Source organism: Coregonus lavaretus (assembly GCF_964263955.1).
Source record: "Coregonus lavaretus genome assembly, chromosome: 24".
NCBI lineage: Eukaryota > Metazoa > Chordata > Actinopteri > Salmoniformes > Salmonidae > Coregonus > Coregonus lavaretus.
The window spans coordinates 39,461,817-39,479,624 of NC_140011.1; the positions used below are offsets into that span (position 1 = coordinate 39,461,817).

The 17,808-nt window shown below is 41.3% G+C and overlaps 1 protein-coding gene across 1 annotated transcript in view; it reads left to right on the forward strand.

The window, feature by feature from the left end:
• The window catches only part of LOC311100229 (A disintegrin and metalloproteinase with thrombospondin motifs 2-like), a gene marked incomplete at its 5' end in the record, with an annotated part of 70,117 nt that extends 58,529 nt beyond the window's left edge, over positions 1 to 11,588 (forward strand). The window contains 13 exons of the mRNA XM_084141049.1: positions 50 to 163; positions 376 to 521; positions 611 to 786; positions 2,682 to 2,815; positions 4,764 to 4,887; positions 5,089 to 5,169; positions 5,661 to 5,824; positions 6,766 to 6,922; positions 7,152 to 7,284; positions 7,518 to 7,725; positions 7,869 to 7,998; positions 8,113 to 8,187; positions 10,159 to 11,588. Coding sequence (XP_083997175.1) covers positions 50 to 163; positions 376 to 521; positions 611 to 786; positions 2,682 to 2,815; positions 4,764 to 4,887; positions 5,089 to 5,169; positions 5,661 to 5,824; positions 6,766 to 6,922; positions 7,152 to 7,284; positions 7,518 to 7,725; positions 7,869 to 7,998; positions 8,113 to 8,187; positions 10,159 to 11,168 — 2,652 coding nt within the window. The 3' untranslated portion in view covers positions 11,169 to 11,588. The remainder of the gene's footprint in view (positions 1 to 49; positions 164 to 375; positions 522 to 610; positions 787 to 2,681; positions 2,816 to 4,763; positions 4,888 to 5,088; positions 5,170 to 5,660; positions 5,825 to 6,765; positions 6,923 to 7,151; positions 7,285 to 7,517; positions 7,726 to 7,868; positions 7,999 to 8,112; positions 8,188 to 10,158) is intronic.
• Positions 11,589 to 17,808: the final 6,220 nt, after the last annotated feature.

Genomic DNA, 17,808 nt, shown 5'->3' on the forward strand with positions numbered 1-17,808 from the left:
TTGACATGTTATCTGCATCTGAGAGAGAGCATGAATCTGTTTCTTTTAGTACGGCACCTACGACCCCTGCAAGCAGCTCTGGTGCAGTCACCCAGACAACCCATTCTTCTGCAAAACCAAGAAGGGTCCGCCCATCGACGGCACTAAGTGTGCACCAGGGAAAGTAAGAAAGGTTCCTCTTTACATGCTAGTGCTTTGCTACAATGTTGTGTCAGCATATGCAGTGACAACTCTCTTCCTTTCTCTCTCTCTCCCTCTCTCTCCCTTTCTCTCTCTCTCTCTCTCTCTCTCTCTCTCTCTCTCTCTCTCTCTCTCTCTCTCTCTCTCTCTCTCTCTCTCTCTCTCTCTCTCTTCCTCTCTTTCCCTCTCTTTCAGCACTGCTTCAAGGGTTACTGCATCAAGTTGACCCCAGACATTCTGAGGCAGGATGGTGCCTGGGGCCAGTGGAGTAACTTTGGCTCCTGCTCTCGCACCTGTGGGGGTGGTGTGCGCTTCCGGACCCGTCAGTGTGACAACCCAATGTGAGTACAGCACAAGACGATAGGAAGGCATCTGTAATGTCTCAAATGTAAAGGAACTCCCGCTGTCTCTCTCCTTTGCCCTAACTCAGCCCTGCCAATGGAGGACGCACCTGCTATGGCAACAGCTATGAGTTCCAGCTGTGCAACCTAGAGGAGTGCTCCAAGCCCTTGGTTGACTTCAGGGAGGAGCAGTGCAAGATGTGGGAGCCCTACTTTGAGTATGACAACACCAAGCACCACTGGCTGCCCTATGAGCATCCTGACAGTAAGTCCACAGCGCTGACTGGCTGGGAGTCAAAATGCATTGAAAAAGACAGAGGGACCAGAGAAACGTTCATTCAGACTGACGTTAGCCCTATTCTTAAAAATGGGGACTGTGTTATAGCATAACTACCACTGTCTTGACTGTCCCATACGTTAAATACATTGTGAATAGCATCGTTTAAGCAAGTACACTCACAAAATTGACACAATATGTTCGACATGCAAAACATAAGACCCAACTATTTGCCATATTTTTACACTTAGAAGCTGAATATAATAAGAGTTGGATATTCTCCATCCTATCACCTCTCCACTTTGATTAGTACTTTTTGTGCATGCTGTTCCCTATGGACTGTCCAGAGATTGGACCAGTAAGGATAGGAGGTTTATAATGCCCTCACAGCAGCTGTTACCACTCAGGCCAGATGTGTTTTTTACTCAGAAGTTGGCTTGGAGGTTCTGTTGAGGCAGAGAGAGGAAAAAGTGTAGACCACTGCTCTCATTTTTCCGTTGTGAGGCCAGGACTTCCATGCCAAACCATTATAAAACTCTGAAGTTACATAAGCAAAACAGACAGCTTAGCTTTAGGTGGAGAGTAGGGGGAGGAGGAGGAGGAGGAGGAGAGTAGGGGGAGGAGGAGGAGGAGGAGAGTAGGGGGAGGTAGGGGGAGGAGGAGGAGGAGGAGAGTAGGGGGAGCAGGAGGAGGAGAGTAGGGGGGAGGAGGAGGAGGAGAGTAGGGGGAGGAGGAGGAGGAGAGTAGGGGGAGGAGGAGGAGGAGAGTAGGGGGGGAGGAGGAAAGTAGGGGGAGGAGGAAGAGGAGGATGAGGAGGAGGATGAGGAGGAGGACGAGGAGGAGGAGGGTTTGGAGGAGGGGGAGGTAGAGGAAGAGGAGGAGGAGGAGGAGGAGGAGGAGGAGGAGGAGCATAGGCATCTGGCTGTACTGACATCCACACTACTTCACATGGCTTCACAGTGTATTAACCAGTAGCTCAAGTCTCATTACCATAATGATTTTTCTGAGTGGGATCAGAAGAGTAAACCTGGGTTTTGGGGACTGATTGGTTTACTGGGAAATCTGAGAGGCCCGGCTCAAACAGACACACAGACAGCACTGCTGGTACACACACACACACAGGCAGGCCAACGCCACATGTCGAGGGAACGTTGGTTTGAAGAAGGACACATGGAAATGTCATTACTCAGGAATCTCCTGCTTTCCTCCACGGGGGAAGATTATTGCTTTTTTTGATTCGCTTTATTAATGAAGGTTCTCTTTACTCCCTGACACTGCTTCTTCCACTACTGTGTTGTTATAGTCATACATGTGTATCATCATGACTAAAGAATGCAGACATAGTATAATTAATCGATAAAGCACGAGGGGGTGTGGTATATGGCCAATATACCACGGCGAAGGGCTGTTTTTATGGACGACGCAACGCGGAGTACCTGGATACAGCCCTTACCCGTGGTATATTGGCCATATACCACAAACCCAGAGGTGACTTATTGCTGTTATAAACTGGTTACCAATGTAATTAGAGCAGTAGAAATAAATGTTTTGTCATACCCGTGGTAAACCACGGCTTTCAGAACAATCAGCATTCAGGGTTCGAACCACCCAGTTTATAATATAGAATTCAAAATACTGTTTGTTCAGATGGTTTCATTTGTGCTAGTGGGGAATGGACAGGAATACGGCCACAACTGTTTCCACAGTTTACCATGCAAGGGACTCAAGTGAAGTCATGCATCTCTCTCTAGAACAAGACATACCGTTACTACCTTAATGAAAGCCTGTTCGAAAGGTTAACACAGGTGTCAAAGAAAGCTGAAGGCTACTGTACTGTATGACCCCCCCCCCCTCCCCCCGCTCCTCTGCTCTCTGTACTGTAGTTGATGAGAGATGCCAACTCTACTGCCAGTCCAAGGAGACAGGAGACGTGGTGGCCATGAACAGGATGGTTCACGATGGCACACGCTGCTCCTACAAAGACTCCTACAGTATCTGTGTGCGGGGAGACTGTGAGGTAGGCATCGCCCAGGTCTTATGGCCTGTATCCAGAAGTCATGCATGAAGGCATGAAGGAACATTATCCTCCTCATTAAATATTACCATAAACATTACATTGTCTTATACAATCTGCTGCTACTGGCTAGTTCCTCTGGTAGTTAGGCCTGTTTTCCATATAGGTTTGATAAACTGTTTATCATACTGATGAGAACCCCTGCACCCACATGCATATTCAGTCACGCACTCTCTCTCTCTCTCTCAATTAAATTAAATTAAAATGTCAATTGAATGGCTTTATTGGCATGGGAAACGTATGTTAACATTGCCAAAGCAAGTGAAGTAGATAGTAAACAAAAGTGAAATAAACAATAAATATTAACAGTAAACATTACACTCAGAAGTTCCAAAAGAATAAAGACATTTCAAATGTCATATTATGTATATATACAGTGTTGTAACAATGTGCAAATAGTTAAAGTACAAAAGGGTAAATAAATAAACATAAATATGGGTTATATTTACAATGGTGTTTGTTCTTCACTGGTTGCCCTTTTCTTGTGGCAACAGGTCACAAATCTTGCTGCTGTGATGGCACACTGTGGTTTTCACCCAGTAGATAAGGGAGTTTATCAAAATGGGGTTTGTTTTCTAATCCTTTGTGGATCTCTGTAATCTGAGGGAAATATGTGTCTCTAATATGGTCATACATTTGGCAGGAGGTTAGGACGTGCAGCTCAGTTTCCACCTCATTTTGTGGGCAGTGTGCACATAGCCTGTCTTCTCTTGAGAGCCAGGTCTGCCTACGGCGGCCTTTCTCAATAGCAATGCTCACTGAGTCTGTACATAGTCAAAGCTTTCCTTAAATTTGGGTCAGTCACACTGGTCAGGTATTCTGCCACTGTGTACTCTCTGTTTAGAGACAAATAGCATTCTAGTTTGCTCTGTTGTTTTGTTAATTATTTCCAATGTGTGAAGTAATTCTCTTTTTGTTTTCTCATGATTTGGTTGGGTCTAATTGTGTTGTTGTTGTTGTCCTGGGGCTCTGTGGGGTCTGTTTGTGTTTGTGAACAGAGCCCCAGGACCAGCTTATTTAGGGGACTCTTATCCAAGTTCATCTCTCTGTAGGTGATGGCTTTGTTATGGAAGGTTTGGGAATCGCTTCCTTTTAAGTGGTTATAGAATTTAACGGCTCTTTTCTGGATTTTGATCATTAGCGGTTATCGTCCAAATTCTGATCTGCATGCATTAGTTGGTGTTTTTCGTTGTACACAGAGGATATTTTTGCAAAATTCTGCATGCAGAGTCTCAATTTGGTGTTTGTCCCATTTTGTGAATTCTTGGTTGGTGAGCGAACACCAGACCTCACAGCCATAAAGGGCAATGGGTTCTCTCTCACTCTCTCTCTCTCACTCTCTCTCTCTCTCTCTCTCTCTCTCTCTCTCTCTCTCTCTCTCTCTCTCTCTCTCTCTCTCTCTCTCTCTCTCTCTCTCTCTCTCTCTCTTCTCTCTCTCTCTCCTCTCCTCTCTCTCTCACTCTCTCGCTCTCTCACTCTCTCTATCCCCTCTCTCTCCTCTCTCTCTCTCTCTCTCTCTTTCTTTCACTCTCTCTCTCCTCTCTCTCACTCTCTCTCTCCTCTCCCTCTCTCCTCTCTCCCTCTCTCTCCTCTCTCTCAACTCTCTCTCTCCTCCCTCTCCTCTCTCTCCTATCTCTCCTCTCTCACTCTCTCCTCTCTCTCCCTCTCTCTCTCTCTCACCCTCACTCACACTCTCTCTCGCTCTCTCCTCGCTCTCTCTCTCACTCTCTCTCTCACTCTTTTATGTTGACTGTAATGGGGGGAGGTTTTAAGTCAATGAGGATTTTGTATTCTGTCAGAAATAATCTCTTTGTCCTGAATGACCAATCCAGGTCCACTCCTCTCCCTGATCCCATATTCCCATACACTGACTCAGCTTATCTCTCTACAGCATGTGGGCTGTGATAACCAGATAGCGTCAGACATGCAGGAGGACAAGTGTGGGATCTGTGGTGGAGACAACTCCAGCTGTAAGATCATCAAGGGGAACTTCACTAGGAGCGCTAAAAAGGAAGGTGAGCCCTTCCTCAACTTCTTCTACCCTCACTTCTAGTAACATGACACCTACCCCCAACACACACATACACATTTACAATCTCAGATATGAGACATTGTGTCAACATCCACAGGGATGCTTTTCTCAGTATCTGAAGCTGTTTTAATACCAAGACGAGACTGTTGTTCATCTATTGTATTTTGTTTGTGATTTGTTTCAGGTTTCCTCAAGATACTTGAAATCCCTCGAGGGGCCAGACATCTGTTGATTCAGGAGTTCAAGGCGACCCCTCACATCCTTGGTAGGTTTATTTATGTTGCTTCTGTGAATATCAGAGTGGCTCGTTAATATCCAGGATGTTGGCCTCTATAAATCAGTAGTCTGTGGCTTGGTTAAGGAAGTTTGTTATTAATTGCTGTTTCAGTCAAGTTTTGGCTGCGTTGGGTTTGAGAGTACAGAATACTTTAGTCGGCTGCCCATAGTGCATCTGGACTGCTGGGAAGAGATCCAGTGCGGATACTCATTTATACTGGCTCAAGAATCTAATTTCATCTTTAACTTTTTAATCATGGAGAAAATTAAGAAATAATTTAAGAACATTTCCAATAACCTTTTTGAGGAATACCAACTTTAACTTTCTTCTTGATTAGGTTGAGTCAATTCAGGCCCTGGTGCTCATTATCATAATCCTGCCAAATGTCTCTGGTTTGTCCCTGCCATGATGACGAAGCTGAGAAAATCCGAGCTCAGCCAAATCAGTACATGCTGTTCTCCTTGTTGTACATGCCTCAGCGGTGAAGAACCAGGCCACAGGTCATCTGTTCCTGAACGATGAGGACGATTTCCCAGAGTCCCGTACGGTGATAGAGAAGGGGGTGGAGTGGGAGTACCACAACGATGACGACATGGAGACCGTCCAGACCACAGGACCTCTCAGATACACTGTTCTGGTCATGGTGAGTCATTTCTTTACACTCAGGTCCCTGGCCAGTACAAATGACTGAGATGACCTGTATTGATGTGCACATGTGTAGCGAACATGAGTCAGGCTCATGGTCTCGGGATGAGGTAGACATTCCTGCGACTTCAAAATAAGTGTCACCATCAACCCAAGAGGAAATGTCCTCATCGTCTAACGGTCAAGATGTAGGTGTCCTGGGTTTAGATCCCGCCCATTACATTATGCCACAGAGTAATGTTTTTGGTATCATGGTTTAGTCTTTATCCACTTAAAGTTAAAAACCACCCCACCAACAGAAATATAGCAGTAGCTTCAGGAAATAATTCAACCTGAAATGTTCTCTGTGTAATGAGTATTCACTATCCAGCCATATTGTTGGCTAAAACCTCAGCGCATCTGTTTGCCTCATGAAGAGTTAGTTACAGAAAATCCACAGTAGTTACAGAAAATGGACCATATCAAATCAAATCAAATCAAATTGTATTGGCCACATGCGCCGAATACAACAGGTGCAGACATTACAGTGAAATGCTTACTTACAGCCCTTAACCAACAGTGCATTTATTTTTAACAAAAAAGTAAAAATAAAACAACAACAAAAAAAGTGTTGAGAAAAAAAGAGCAGAAGTAAAATAAAATAACAGTAGGGAGGCTATATATACAGGGGGGTACCGGTGCATATCATTGTTGCTGTAATGTTTGCCACATCTCAAGTTGCTCTACAACTTACTATTAGTCGTTAATGGCTGTTGTGTTGTGTTCAACACTGATTGGTTAGTGTAGCGTCCATGATTCGGCTCATCGATCGTCTGTTTTGTTCGGATGTTGATGTCAGCAATCACTAGGTGATTTGGTTGTTCTTTTTCAATTGTATCAGAGTTCAGCTGTGAACAAGTGTATCGTTTTGGAATTTACATTATCTTTTCCATCCCACAGATCCGTTCCCACGGTGACTCCAAAGTTACTCTCTCCTACAAGTACTTTCTCCACGAAGAGCTGCAGTCGTCCATAGAAAGTAACCTGGTGCAGGAGGACACAGCCTACTTTGAGTGGGCTCTGAAGAAGTGGTCTCACTGCTCGAGGCCCTGTGGAGGTAACAACATAACCTCCTCCTGTCTTCAACTGCCAAATAACCTTGGATGTTGACCAACGTTGTTGGTGCTTCTGCCTCTGCATTGCTTGCTTAAAGAGGTTTTAGGATGGTTATCTGTAAAGCACTTTGTGAAAACTGTTGATGTAAAAAGGGCTTTATAAAATACATTTGATTGATTGATTGATTTGTTGTTGTGAGTGGTAGTGTGTACACTCTGTGCCCTCTCTAGGTAAGCAGTACACAAGGTTTGGCTGCAGGAGAAAGTCAGATGGGAAGATGGTCCACCGCACCCTCTGTGTGAACATCGACAAGCCCCGAGCTATCAGCAGGGACTGCAGCCAGAAAGAGTGCTCCCAGCCAGTGTATGTGAATGCATTAGTGTGTGTGTGTGCGTCTGTGTGTGTGTGTGTGTGTGTGTCTGTGTCTGTGTCTGTGTCTGTGTGTGGGCCGTGCGCTGTGAATGTTCTATGTAACTATTGTATTACCAATTCTGTAAATAAGCTATTAATATTCCTGTTGTGTCTCAGTAAGTCATTCTGTTCCCACTCCTCCTGTACGGTGATGTGTGTGTGTGTGTGTCTGCTCTAATCTCCAGTTGGATCACTGGGGACTGGGAGGAGTGTAGTTCATCCTGTGGGAAGACTGGCTACCAGACCCGCTCTGTCTTCTGTCTGCAGCCCCTCTCCGGCGGTGGCCAACGTACCATCCACAGCAAGTACTGTAATGATGACAGGCCAGTGGGAAGACGACCCTGCAACCGCCAGCTGTGCTCTGCCAAGTGGGGTGCAGGACCCTGGTCCCAGGTGAGTATGTGTTGAAAGCCACGTGAATATTTCTCCACTATTACTGACAGCATTCTATGCAAACACTTGTTTCCATGGAATCTTGAACTCAGAGGTGTGTGTGTGTGTGTGCGTGTGTGCGTGCATGCGTGTGTATTTTTTAGTGTTCGGTGACGTGTGGCAACGGGACCCAGGAGCGCCAGGCTCTGTGCAACACTTCTGATAACTCAGTGGGACTCTGCATGGAGGCCAAACCCATCACACTCAGAACCTGCCAGCTAGTCCCCTGCACAGGTGACTGTCCAATCAGAAGGCTTAACTTATTGAACACAAGTACTGAAACAATTTATTACTGAAACAATATTAATAGATTTTCACATCATCATATTCTGTTTGTTTTGTTCTCAGGTGACGGAAGAAACTTTTTGATCCAGTGGCTGTCGCGGGCCAACCCAGAGTTCCCTGCTCCCAAGATCTCCTCAAGTAAACATCCCCTCTATAGCTCGGAGCGAGGAGTCCGCTGCATGCCTCTGCTCACCTGGACTTTACCCTTCTCTCTCTGCCTCTCTCTGCGGGGCAGAATGCCCTGACATTGTCTCTCTTCTCTTCTCCTCTTCTCCTCTACACTGGAGGATGGCTCCTGCCTGCCTGTCTGTGGCTTCCCTGTCTGGCTGAGAAAGGGAGACTTCCTGTGCTGTGGTCTCTGTTTCTCTGGCTTTTTCTCTCACACGCACAGCACACGCTCTCTCCTTCAGGGGTCTGACTGTGCTGTAGGCTGCAAAGCTGGCCTTGAAATCCTCACTGAAGAGAGAAATGGAAGTTCCATCTCTGATAAGGCTCTATTAAGTCCTGCCTGTGAGACTATAATCGTGGCCTAGCCTCTGTATATGGAGTTGCTCACTGGTTACGTGTTATTGGGTTTGAATCTGGGAAACTCAACGGAAGTGAATATGGAGATACGCAGTGGATTTGATAACAAGAAGCAGGGGAGTTGTTTTGGGAGAGACATTTCTTCCATGACTGTTAACACAAAGGTGAAGCTGACTCCGTAACTGGTGTCTGAGGGGCGTTGAGAACAGAGCAGAAGACACAACTCCATTGTTCGCTGTAACATGGACAATAAAGTTGTATTGTTATACAGTATGCATACACAATGATCAACGTAAATAGTTCCACAGAAATAAGGTGTGAGTTACTATGCCTCTCTATTACTGGCTGTTACCGTATGTGTATTGTTGGATCAATTCTACCTAAATATTTAAAGTGAAACATCTAATGAGCATTAAATAATATGGAAATTAATATAAGTAAGCAGAGCAGAATGTTTACGCGGAGGTGAGTATGGTTTATTCTCACTTTCACTGTGAATTTTACTGTCAATACATTTTGTGCGGTAGACAGAGGACACTAAAATGTATCCTTATTTATCTAAATATGCTTGTGTGTTTGTGTAACATTGTAAGGCGTTAGTTAGTCAAAAATACCTAGTTAGCTCTGATACCTCATGCCGTAATTTTGTCATAAACATCTGGAAATAGCTTTGTCTTATATTAGGCTGTAGGGAGAAATTAAGAAATAATGTCTTTTTTTCTTGTGATAAGGAACAGGAGAAGCTTCCTGAGGAAGAACAAATTACTTGATGTTTACAACCACATGGATTCACAGCACCTTCATGGACAAAACAGAGATCGTCATTTATGGTCATTGTATCATGATTGTGGCAATGTAGCAAGCTAAATTCTGGCAGCTGTGGGGAAAACAATGTGTCAACAAGATTTAAACGGCGACTTGAGAGTATTTACAATATATAAAATCATTTTGCCTGTATTCAGTAGCATTTATGACTTTAAGTTTCTCAACTTGGTGACAACAATGAATTGTGTGCTTTCATCAGCCAACTTGTAGCTAAGGCCTGGAAATATGTGTTCCTTACTATATATTGGCCAAAAATGATTTTTTATTAGAGGGACTGGGTTAAGAGTTTTTAAACATATCATGAGACACTAAATGTGCTGTTCCTTTTACACAAACAGGACATATTTATTGTTTCACTTGATCACCAGTGTGTACAGTATATCAGTTATTGTTCATCTGTTTTGGCTTACCAGTGTTATGCAGATCTTAACCAAACTGTTGACCAAACTGTCAACTGTCTCTACTGAATAGACAGCTTTCACATATATGACAGGGAGAGTGTATCATGTGACTTTGGTGTCTCATTCGTTCCAGCAGTAAAGCTCAAACCCAACAAATAAAACTGTCAACTTTTTGCCTGACAGATTATACAGCTATCTTACCCTTGACATCTTTACATCTGATTCAGCATCTTTGCCTTTTCTGCTTTCTCAGTCACTGTAGGCTTTCCTGTGAATCCCTCGCTGTTCCTTTCTTTGGGATAGTTTTCTGGTTGAGGTTGTGTTGTGTTTCTGAGATGTGTGCTGCTTTGTGTTTCAGGGCTGTGTAAGGGAGATAGGTCAGTATTCTGTCGTATGGAGATTCTCAGCATGTACTGCTCCAACCCTGGGTACAGACAGATGTGCTGCAAGTCCTGCAGCGAGGTAAACTTCACCACTACGGGCCAGACCTTCACCAGTAGGGGCCAGACCTTCTCCAGTACGGGCCAGACCTTCACCAGTACGGGCCAGACCTTCACCAGTACGGGCCAGACCACCACTACGGGCCAGACCTTCACCACTGGGCCCTGGAGGTACACCACACTACCTGGTCCAACCCTCACCAACGGCTCCTGCTCAACAACCCCCACAACAACCCACACACCCAAACCCTCCACTGAGCTTTATACCACTGACTTTGCTTATGTCGACTACGACGATTATGAGGAGTATACAACCAAAACCAACGAGCACAGCACAGCGAAAAAATATAGTCCTACCACCACCCCTGTATTAACCACCAGAAGCCCCAGAAGAACAACCACCCCTTCGGTTACCTCCAGGAGTCTTACATCTCTCCCTACCACCAATGAGGAGACTACAGATCCCAGCACCACCGTCACCACCACTCAACCCACCACAGAACCCACCACAGAACCCACCACAGTCCCCACCAGTCAGGGCCCATCGACTCTCAGAACTACAAATGTCCCCAAGTCCACCACAGTTTGGGTTGATGTTATTAAGGGGAAGTCCTGGACAACCCTGGCTCCATCCACTTCCAGACCTAAAGTAGACAAGAGATGGAAAACCATCCCAACACAGCGTAGGGTCAGTGTGATACGCGTGCCCTCCACCATACCCCCCCACAGGACAGAGGACAAGAGAGAGAACAACTGGCTGGAGGTGCCGTACAAGATCGTTGGTGTAGACAATGATGTCTCTCAAAACTACTTTGTTCCTAGAAGACGGCCTCCATTCCGAGAAATGACACGGAACAAAAGAATACAAGAGCTCCTAGCTGAGAAAAGGAGGCAAGACTTACTCCTCAAACAAGCACCAGGATCTTGATAGTCAGGTGATCTTTGTTTCCCTTAGTCTTTAGCACATCCCAAAGCTATGCTACAGAGATTTTCCTGTTGAACATTGCATTAGACACTCTTATCCAGAGTTACTTACAGGAGCAATTAGGGTTAAGTGCTTTGCTCAAGGACACATCGACAGATTTTTCACCTAGTCGGCCCAGGGGATTCAAACCAGCAACCTTGCGGTTACTAGCCCAACGCGCTTAACCGCTAGACTACCTGCCACACTTGTGTGACATAATCCTGCTATAATAAAACCACTCATTCCAGTTCAGAGCCTGTCGGTCATGTAAAAATTTAAAATGTCTATCTGAAGCTTAAAGATGGGATTTTGGCTTTGCTTTTTTATCCAATGAGGAAAGGGGATAGAAATGAATGAAAATGTAGAAAACCGACACAATACTAACTCTACAGTGACTTTCCTGTAAATCCACTCTCTTGAGCGTTAATTGCACATTTGTACTCGCTGCTTGGTAATAAAGAGAAATTGAATAGTTTGTTATGCTTTGATGTCAATACATATTGTTTTTTTGGTTTAGATTGTAAACAATTAATACATAACAAAGACTTATTTAGCAGCACTTGTGATAAGGAAGGAAGCTGCTGTTGTCACTAGTAGGTAAAAAAATGGTGGTTTATGAATACATGTTTTATATATATTTTTTTATAGAACTTTTAATACTATTATAGTAATGCTATACACCCTATAGTTGAGACCAGAATCATATCCAAACGGTATAAGGCTACCTTACACTATCTGCACATTCCACCCTTATAATATCAACACATAGCACATCATGTCCAAGGCTAAATGTATATATGATTCAAATTGTATTTGTAATATTTATTGACGTGTCTGTTAAATGATTTCTGCTTTTCACACGCAGGTGTATGAGGCATGTGCTCATAGGACTAGTAGAGCCATACAGTCACTGTGTAGTATTCCAACACATTGGTGAATGGAAACCACAACATAAACTGTACGTTTGCATACCTGAAAATCTGATCATTTAATAAAACTGCAATTTAAATATACTACTGTTGTCCTCCTTCGACTTTTGAACTGTGTTGAGAATGTACACAAAAAAAAGTAATGTACACATAATGAAGATTGCATTATGAACTAAATTAAATATATTTTCAGTAATATGAAGGGTAGGCCTGCAACAGCAATCAATCTCTAGCTCCCTCTGTGGTAATGATGTGCATTAGAGAATTAGGCTGTCAATGATGTTGAGCAACATGGTGTCCACAGGGTGGCACTAAATGCCTGTCTGTTCATCTAGTAGTAGATATTTCAAGATTTAGGTGCAATAATGTATAGTATAATAATAATACATATTATTATTATTATTATTATTATTATTATAAATATAATAATAATAATAAATATAATAATGATGATAAATATAATAATGATAATATATATAATAATAATACATAGAATAACACATATTATTATAATAATATATAGTAATAATATATAGTAATAATAAATATAATAATAATAATAATAATAATAATATGGGCTACATATGGAAAGTTTCAGTTATTTTTTATAGCCTTACTTTCAACAGATGAACATGAACCCCCTGTCACTATAATTATTTTGAACTTCGCATTCACTTTTCCCTTTCTGAAGAGAATGTGAAGAATTTGTTTTAAAAGTTTTTCTATGGGCTATTATGGGTTGTTCCAGCCTGGACCAGCCATGTGTTTGTGGTGGTTGTTGTTTGTGTTGTTGTTTGCGCTGTTGTTTGTGGTGTTGTTTGCGTTGTTGTTTGTGTAGTTTTTTGCGTTGTTGTTTGTGTTGATGTTTGCGTTGTTGTTTGTGTTGTTGTTTGCATTGTTGTTTGCGTTGTTGTTTGTGTTGTTGTTTGCATTGTTGTTTGTAAGGGTTACAACTGGTTGACCTGTTCATCCTTCTTCTACAAGACACTGTGCAGGCCAAGGTATTCATCTACCAGACTGTCTGTGAAATAGGGACTGAAGGATCACAGTGGCCTAGATCTCTATTATGTTACATCCTCACATTAATTTCATTGTCAATAATGGCTTCCTTTTTTTCTGCGGAATATTCTTTATAGTTGTTGATGAGTAAGGAAAGTGTTTATGGTGTGTCCCAATATGTATCCACAAAACATTGTGGAATATACGTCAAGTTATGATTCATCAGTAGAATCATAACTTGAATAATTGAGGATGTGTTCCCACTTTGGACAGGAAGCAGTTGTAGTGTTGAGTCAATGTTGCTAATTATTGCTGTTAAACAAAGGAGTCCGCTTATACTGAACTTTGATCATAAGTTTTATTCATATCACAAGATTTCAGCATAAGTGTACAGGTGTCCAGATCACCCGGAGAGCAGTGGTTCCCAAATTGTAATGGCCGCTCTGCTCTTCTTCGTTTAAACCCAGTATATATAATCTTCCCCAAAATATGGGTGGCTCCCTCTACTGTCCAATCCCTTGTCTACAACACACAGCCTTCTCTGTCCTATGTGGCGTCACACTAAAACAATTCCCTCTGACACTAAATAAACATCCTCCCAGGTTCCACTTGAAACCATATCAAATCATAATCTTAATACACTAAATTCCTCCCTTCGAGACTAACTAAAAGTCTCGAAAACAAACAGAATAGGATTATGACAAGTAACAATTTCTCTTATTGAGTATCTTTAACCATAAACCAAAAACATTTTCCTCTGGAGTGTAAATACCTTTCTATGAAATATGAACAAATCTTTATGAAGTGTGAATACATTACTATGAAATATGAACAAATCTTTATGAAGTGTGAATACATTACTATGAAATATGAACAAATCTTTATGAAGTGTGAATACATTACTATGAAATATGAACAAATCTTTATGAAGTGTGAATACATTACTATGAAATATGAACAAATCTTTATGAAGTGTGAGAGCGAAAAACCTGTCTGGCAGCCTTCTTTCCAAATATCCATCCATCAATCAAGACAGTAAAATTCTCTCACGGCCCCTCTGCCCCAGGCAACCACCTAGGTACTCCAGATAATTCATAAATCTTTATCAATGCATTTGAAACTATGATGCAATTAAATACACATGAAAGCCCCTGCAAACAAAATACTATCCAAAAAATATCCACACTAAGGCTGGTCGACCCAACGGACCCTACAGTGGATCTCTATCCCTGCCTAGACTCCATGTCCCTAAGCATTCACGAAATAAACAAAAACATCTAAGATCCCCACATCTATTCAATAACATCAAATATCATTCTACAAAAATTAATACAGAAAGAATATGACACAAATTATGTATTACACATGCAAATATGTCTATATTTCATTGCAGACACTGGAATGTAGTCCACTACACTTCATCTCCCCAGCAGTGTCGACTTCCAATGCATCTTCGATGATGGAATTGGAACATTTCCACACCTTCCTTGTTCCATCTCCTCCAGTCCCTTCATATTCTCCTTTCATATTGTCGCTTCATATTGTCCTTGTTTGAGTATTTCAATCTCTACATATTCCCCCAAATGCTTCTGGAAGAAAAGAAAAGACCAAACAGTATATTTTGCAAAACAACACTTTCAAATTAAAACATCAATATCAACTAAGAATATAAAAATGATATATAAATGATATATGAATCACATTATCCTATTTCCCCCCTTTGATTCATAACAACATACTAAAATCACACTAATATTGAAAAAAAAAATTGAAAAATGATCAAATAATCAAAAAGGATATTTATCCATCAATACTCCATCCAGTCCCACTTGTCCCTCTTCATCCAGATCAGGAACAGTCAACAACGGCATCTGAGTGTTGTCTCCAGGCATCACAACTCCAACCCATCTCAATATCATAGCTTTCTCAAAGGTCAGTAACAAATTACCAAAGAAAAACATCACACACAGTGCTATCAAAGCTGATATTAAAATCTGAACCATCACTGCTCCCACTGGGCCTAACTGATCTTGCAACCAAGACTTCACTGACCATCCAGCTCCTTCAGATCTACCAAATGCATCCCTTATATTCCTTCAATGCATCTATAACACTAGTGATATTATCTGAACTATCTGGAATCAAAGTATAGGTAATACTATCAATATGATCTTCCCAAATTTTACACCATACCATGAAAAAATCCCCACTTCTCTCTTAGACTTATCCTCCAATGATAGGCTTCCCAGACTATGAAATTCCTCTAAAATTGATGCTGGAGCTATCTGCTCCCTTGTAATCAAATGCGATATATTTATGGCTTTAATAACTATCAATGTTGAAAGAGTTAAATTGCTTCTCACTGTTGTTATAATATGCTGAAGTGTTAATGTCCTTGTTGTTACTTCATCCATTCTCCCTAAGACTTTTAACTCTTTACTTGTATTTCCATCTATCACCACTAGTGTCACTCTCTCTTCCTACTAACATTGAAACTTAGCTTACTATCCTAGAGTTCCTTCAACCCTAGTTCTCCTAACTTTTTTTAATCTAATCTTTTCTCCTAACTTAAAAAAAAAAACGTTTCCACTGATTTATTCACAAAAGCCCTTACCACCAATTTTTAGAATATGTGATTGGGTAATCCCCACCTGCTTCTGACTTCTTTACACACAGACTTGGCAAACGATCGAACATCTTTTAGCCTAGTTTGAAATCTCTTTCCCCTCTTGGTGTAGGAATGTAACCAAGAATAACAGTCACCCCTTTTAACTTTATTTTTCAGACAGATTGTCTAATAGGCAGTCTAATAGATTCCCAAAAACCCTACTCTTTTAAAATCTTCTACCAGACTGCCGTCTAGTGTACATCTTATTGTACAGTTCAATTTACACAATGCATCTCTTCCCAACAATGCAATAGGTATATGTTCTGATACCAGTATGTGTATGTGTATTTTCATTTCTCTTTGATTTTTTATATCAGAGCTCAATTGGTTCCTTAAGAGTAATCAACTGTTTTACTCCCTCAAATCCCTATCCTAATTAGTTACTTTTACATAGTGAGATGTTTAACCTCTTTAGGCTCAACACAGATAAAAGCTTTTCCACTATTCACCTCTCCTAGTCCTTTTTATTTTCACTTCAATTGTTGGATATTTTTCTTCTCCCTAATCGGTGCTATCATCTGACACCCCCCTTCAGATCTTCTAGGCACTCTAGAATCCTTGCTCCTTTAAGGGTTCACCTGTCCACAATTATAACACACTTCTGAAAGTTGCTGGAAGTGTGGCTGAAACCTTCCTCCTCCTTCTAAGCCTTCTCGTCCTCTTCCTCTCCAATTCTGTGTCTGTCCAGAAACTGGCTGTGGATATGGAACAACTGGAACCGCTATTGGTGGCTGGTACAATTGCATTTGACCTTGTTCAGTTGAAGCTGTAGCAGTGATTGTTGATTTGGTGCACACTGATTCTTCATAACCAAAGCTTCTCTTCTCCTTCTTATTCTCCACCAGTTGTATTTGATTGAGTTTTCTGAGAGTTTCTTGGTCCTGCTCTTTCTTGTTGTTGACATATCAGTATTCTTCAAAAGGTTATATTCTAAGTTCTGTCCTCGAAATATCATCTTCCATCATCTTCTTACTTTTCTCTCTTTCCTTGGCCTCAATGTATTCTTCTCCTCCAATTCTTGGGATCCTTTTCTCAGCAGTTCCTTTTCCTGTATCGTCAGCTTCTTGAGTTGTTCCTCCAGTTGTGTTACTTCTTCTAAACTATTCGCTTTATCCAGGCATGATACGCATCGGTCTATATCTCTTTCTATTTCTTCTTTGCTAGTCATTGTTGGATAAAATCCTCTTGAATATGAAGCACCTTTAATCTCCAAGTCTTCATCTTTGTCTTCATCTTTCCGAACCTCATTCTTCTCTTAGTTTCCAGACATCTCGGTTTTTCTTACTTCTGGAGTTTGGATTCATTTTTATGGTCGTTTCTGCTTGTCCTCTCTCTATTATTCAACCACTTTCATCATGTTGATGACGTCAGGGTTAAGATTCCCTCTACTAGCTATGGTTGTTCAATGTCAGGCCAACTTTTGTTCCATTTGCCGGATAACCTTGCAATACTTTAGTTAAAGGATTACTATTTTGTACTATATCAACAGGTGTAATTACCTTCTTAGTCCTTATATCCTTTTTCCCCATTGTAACAACTCTTTTATATTCCTTTATTGTGAATTAATTTATTTTAGCCTATATAGCCTATGGCTTCCTCCCTTTAATATTTTTTTCCCCCTATATAATAACAATTAATCAATAAAAAATATGAATATTCAAAAATAATTAATATATTTTTTTTTTCTTCCCAATTAAACAATTAATCAATAAATTTATGAATAATCAAAAATATTTTTTTCCTATTTCCTATTTTACTAATTTATCAATTAGTGGCTATCTTACCACCTTCAATCAGGAAAAGTATGTATAATACCTATAATCCAGCAACACTACAGTACTCATAAATCCCATTGCTTAATAAGCACCCAATTATCTTAATTTTACAGAATAATGTCAGTACTCGATTTCCAACACAACTCTAATCAAACCCACTCATTCACAGAAACTCCAAAATGCAATTTTTATTTTAATCAGTCTTTTGCCAAGTCTTTGTCAAATTGTCATAA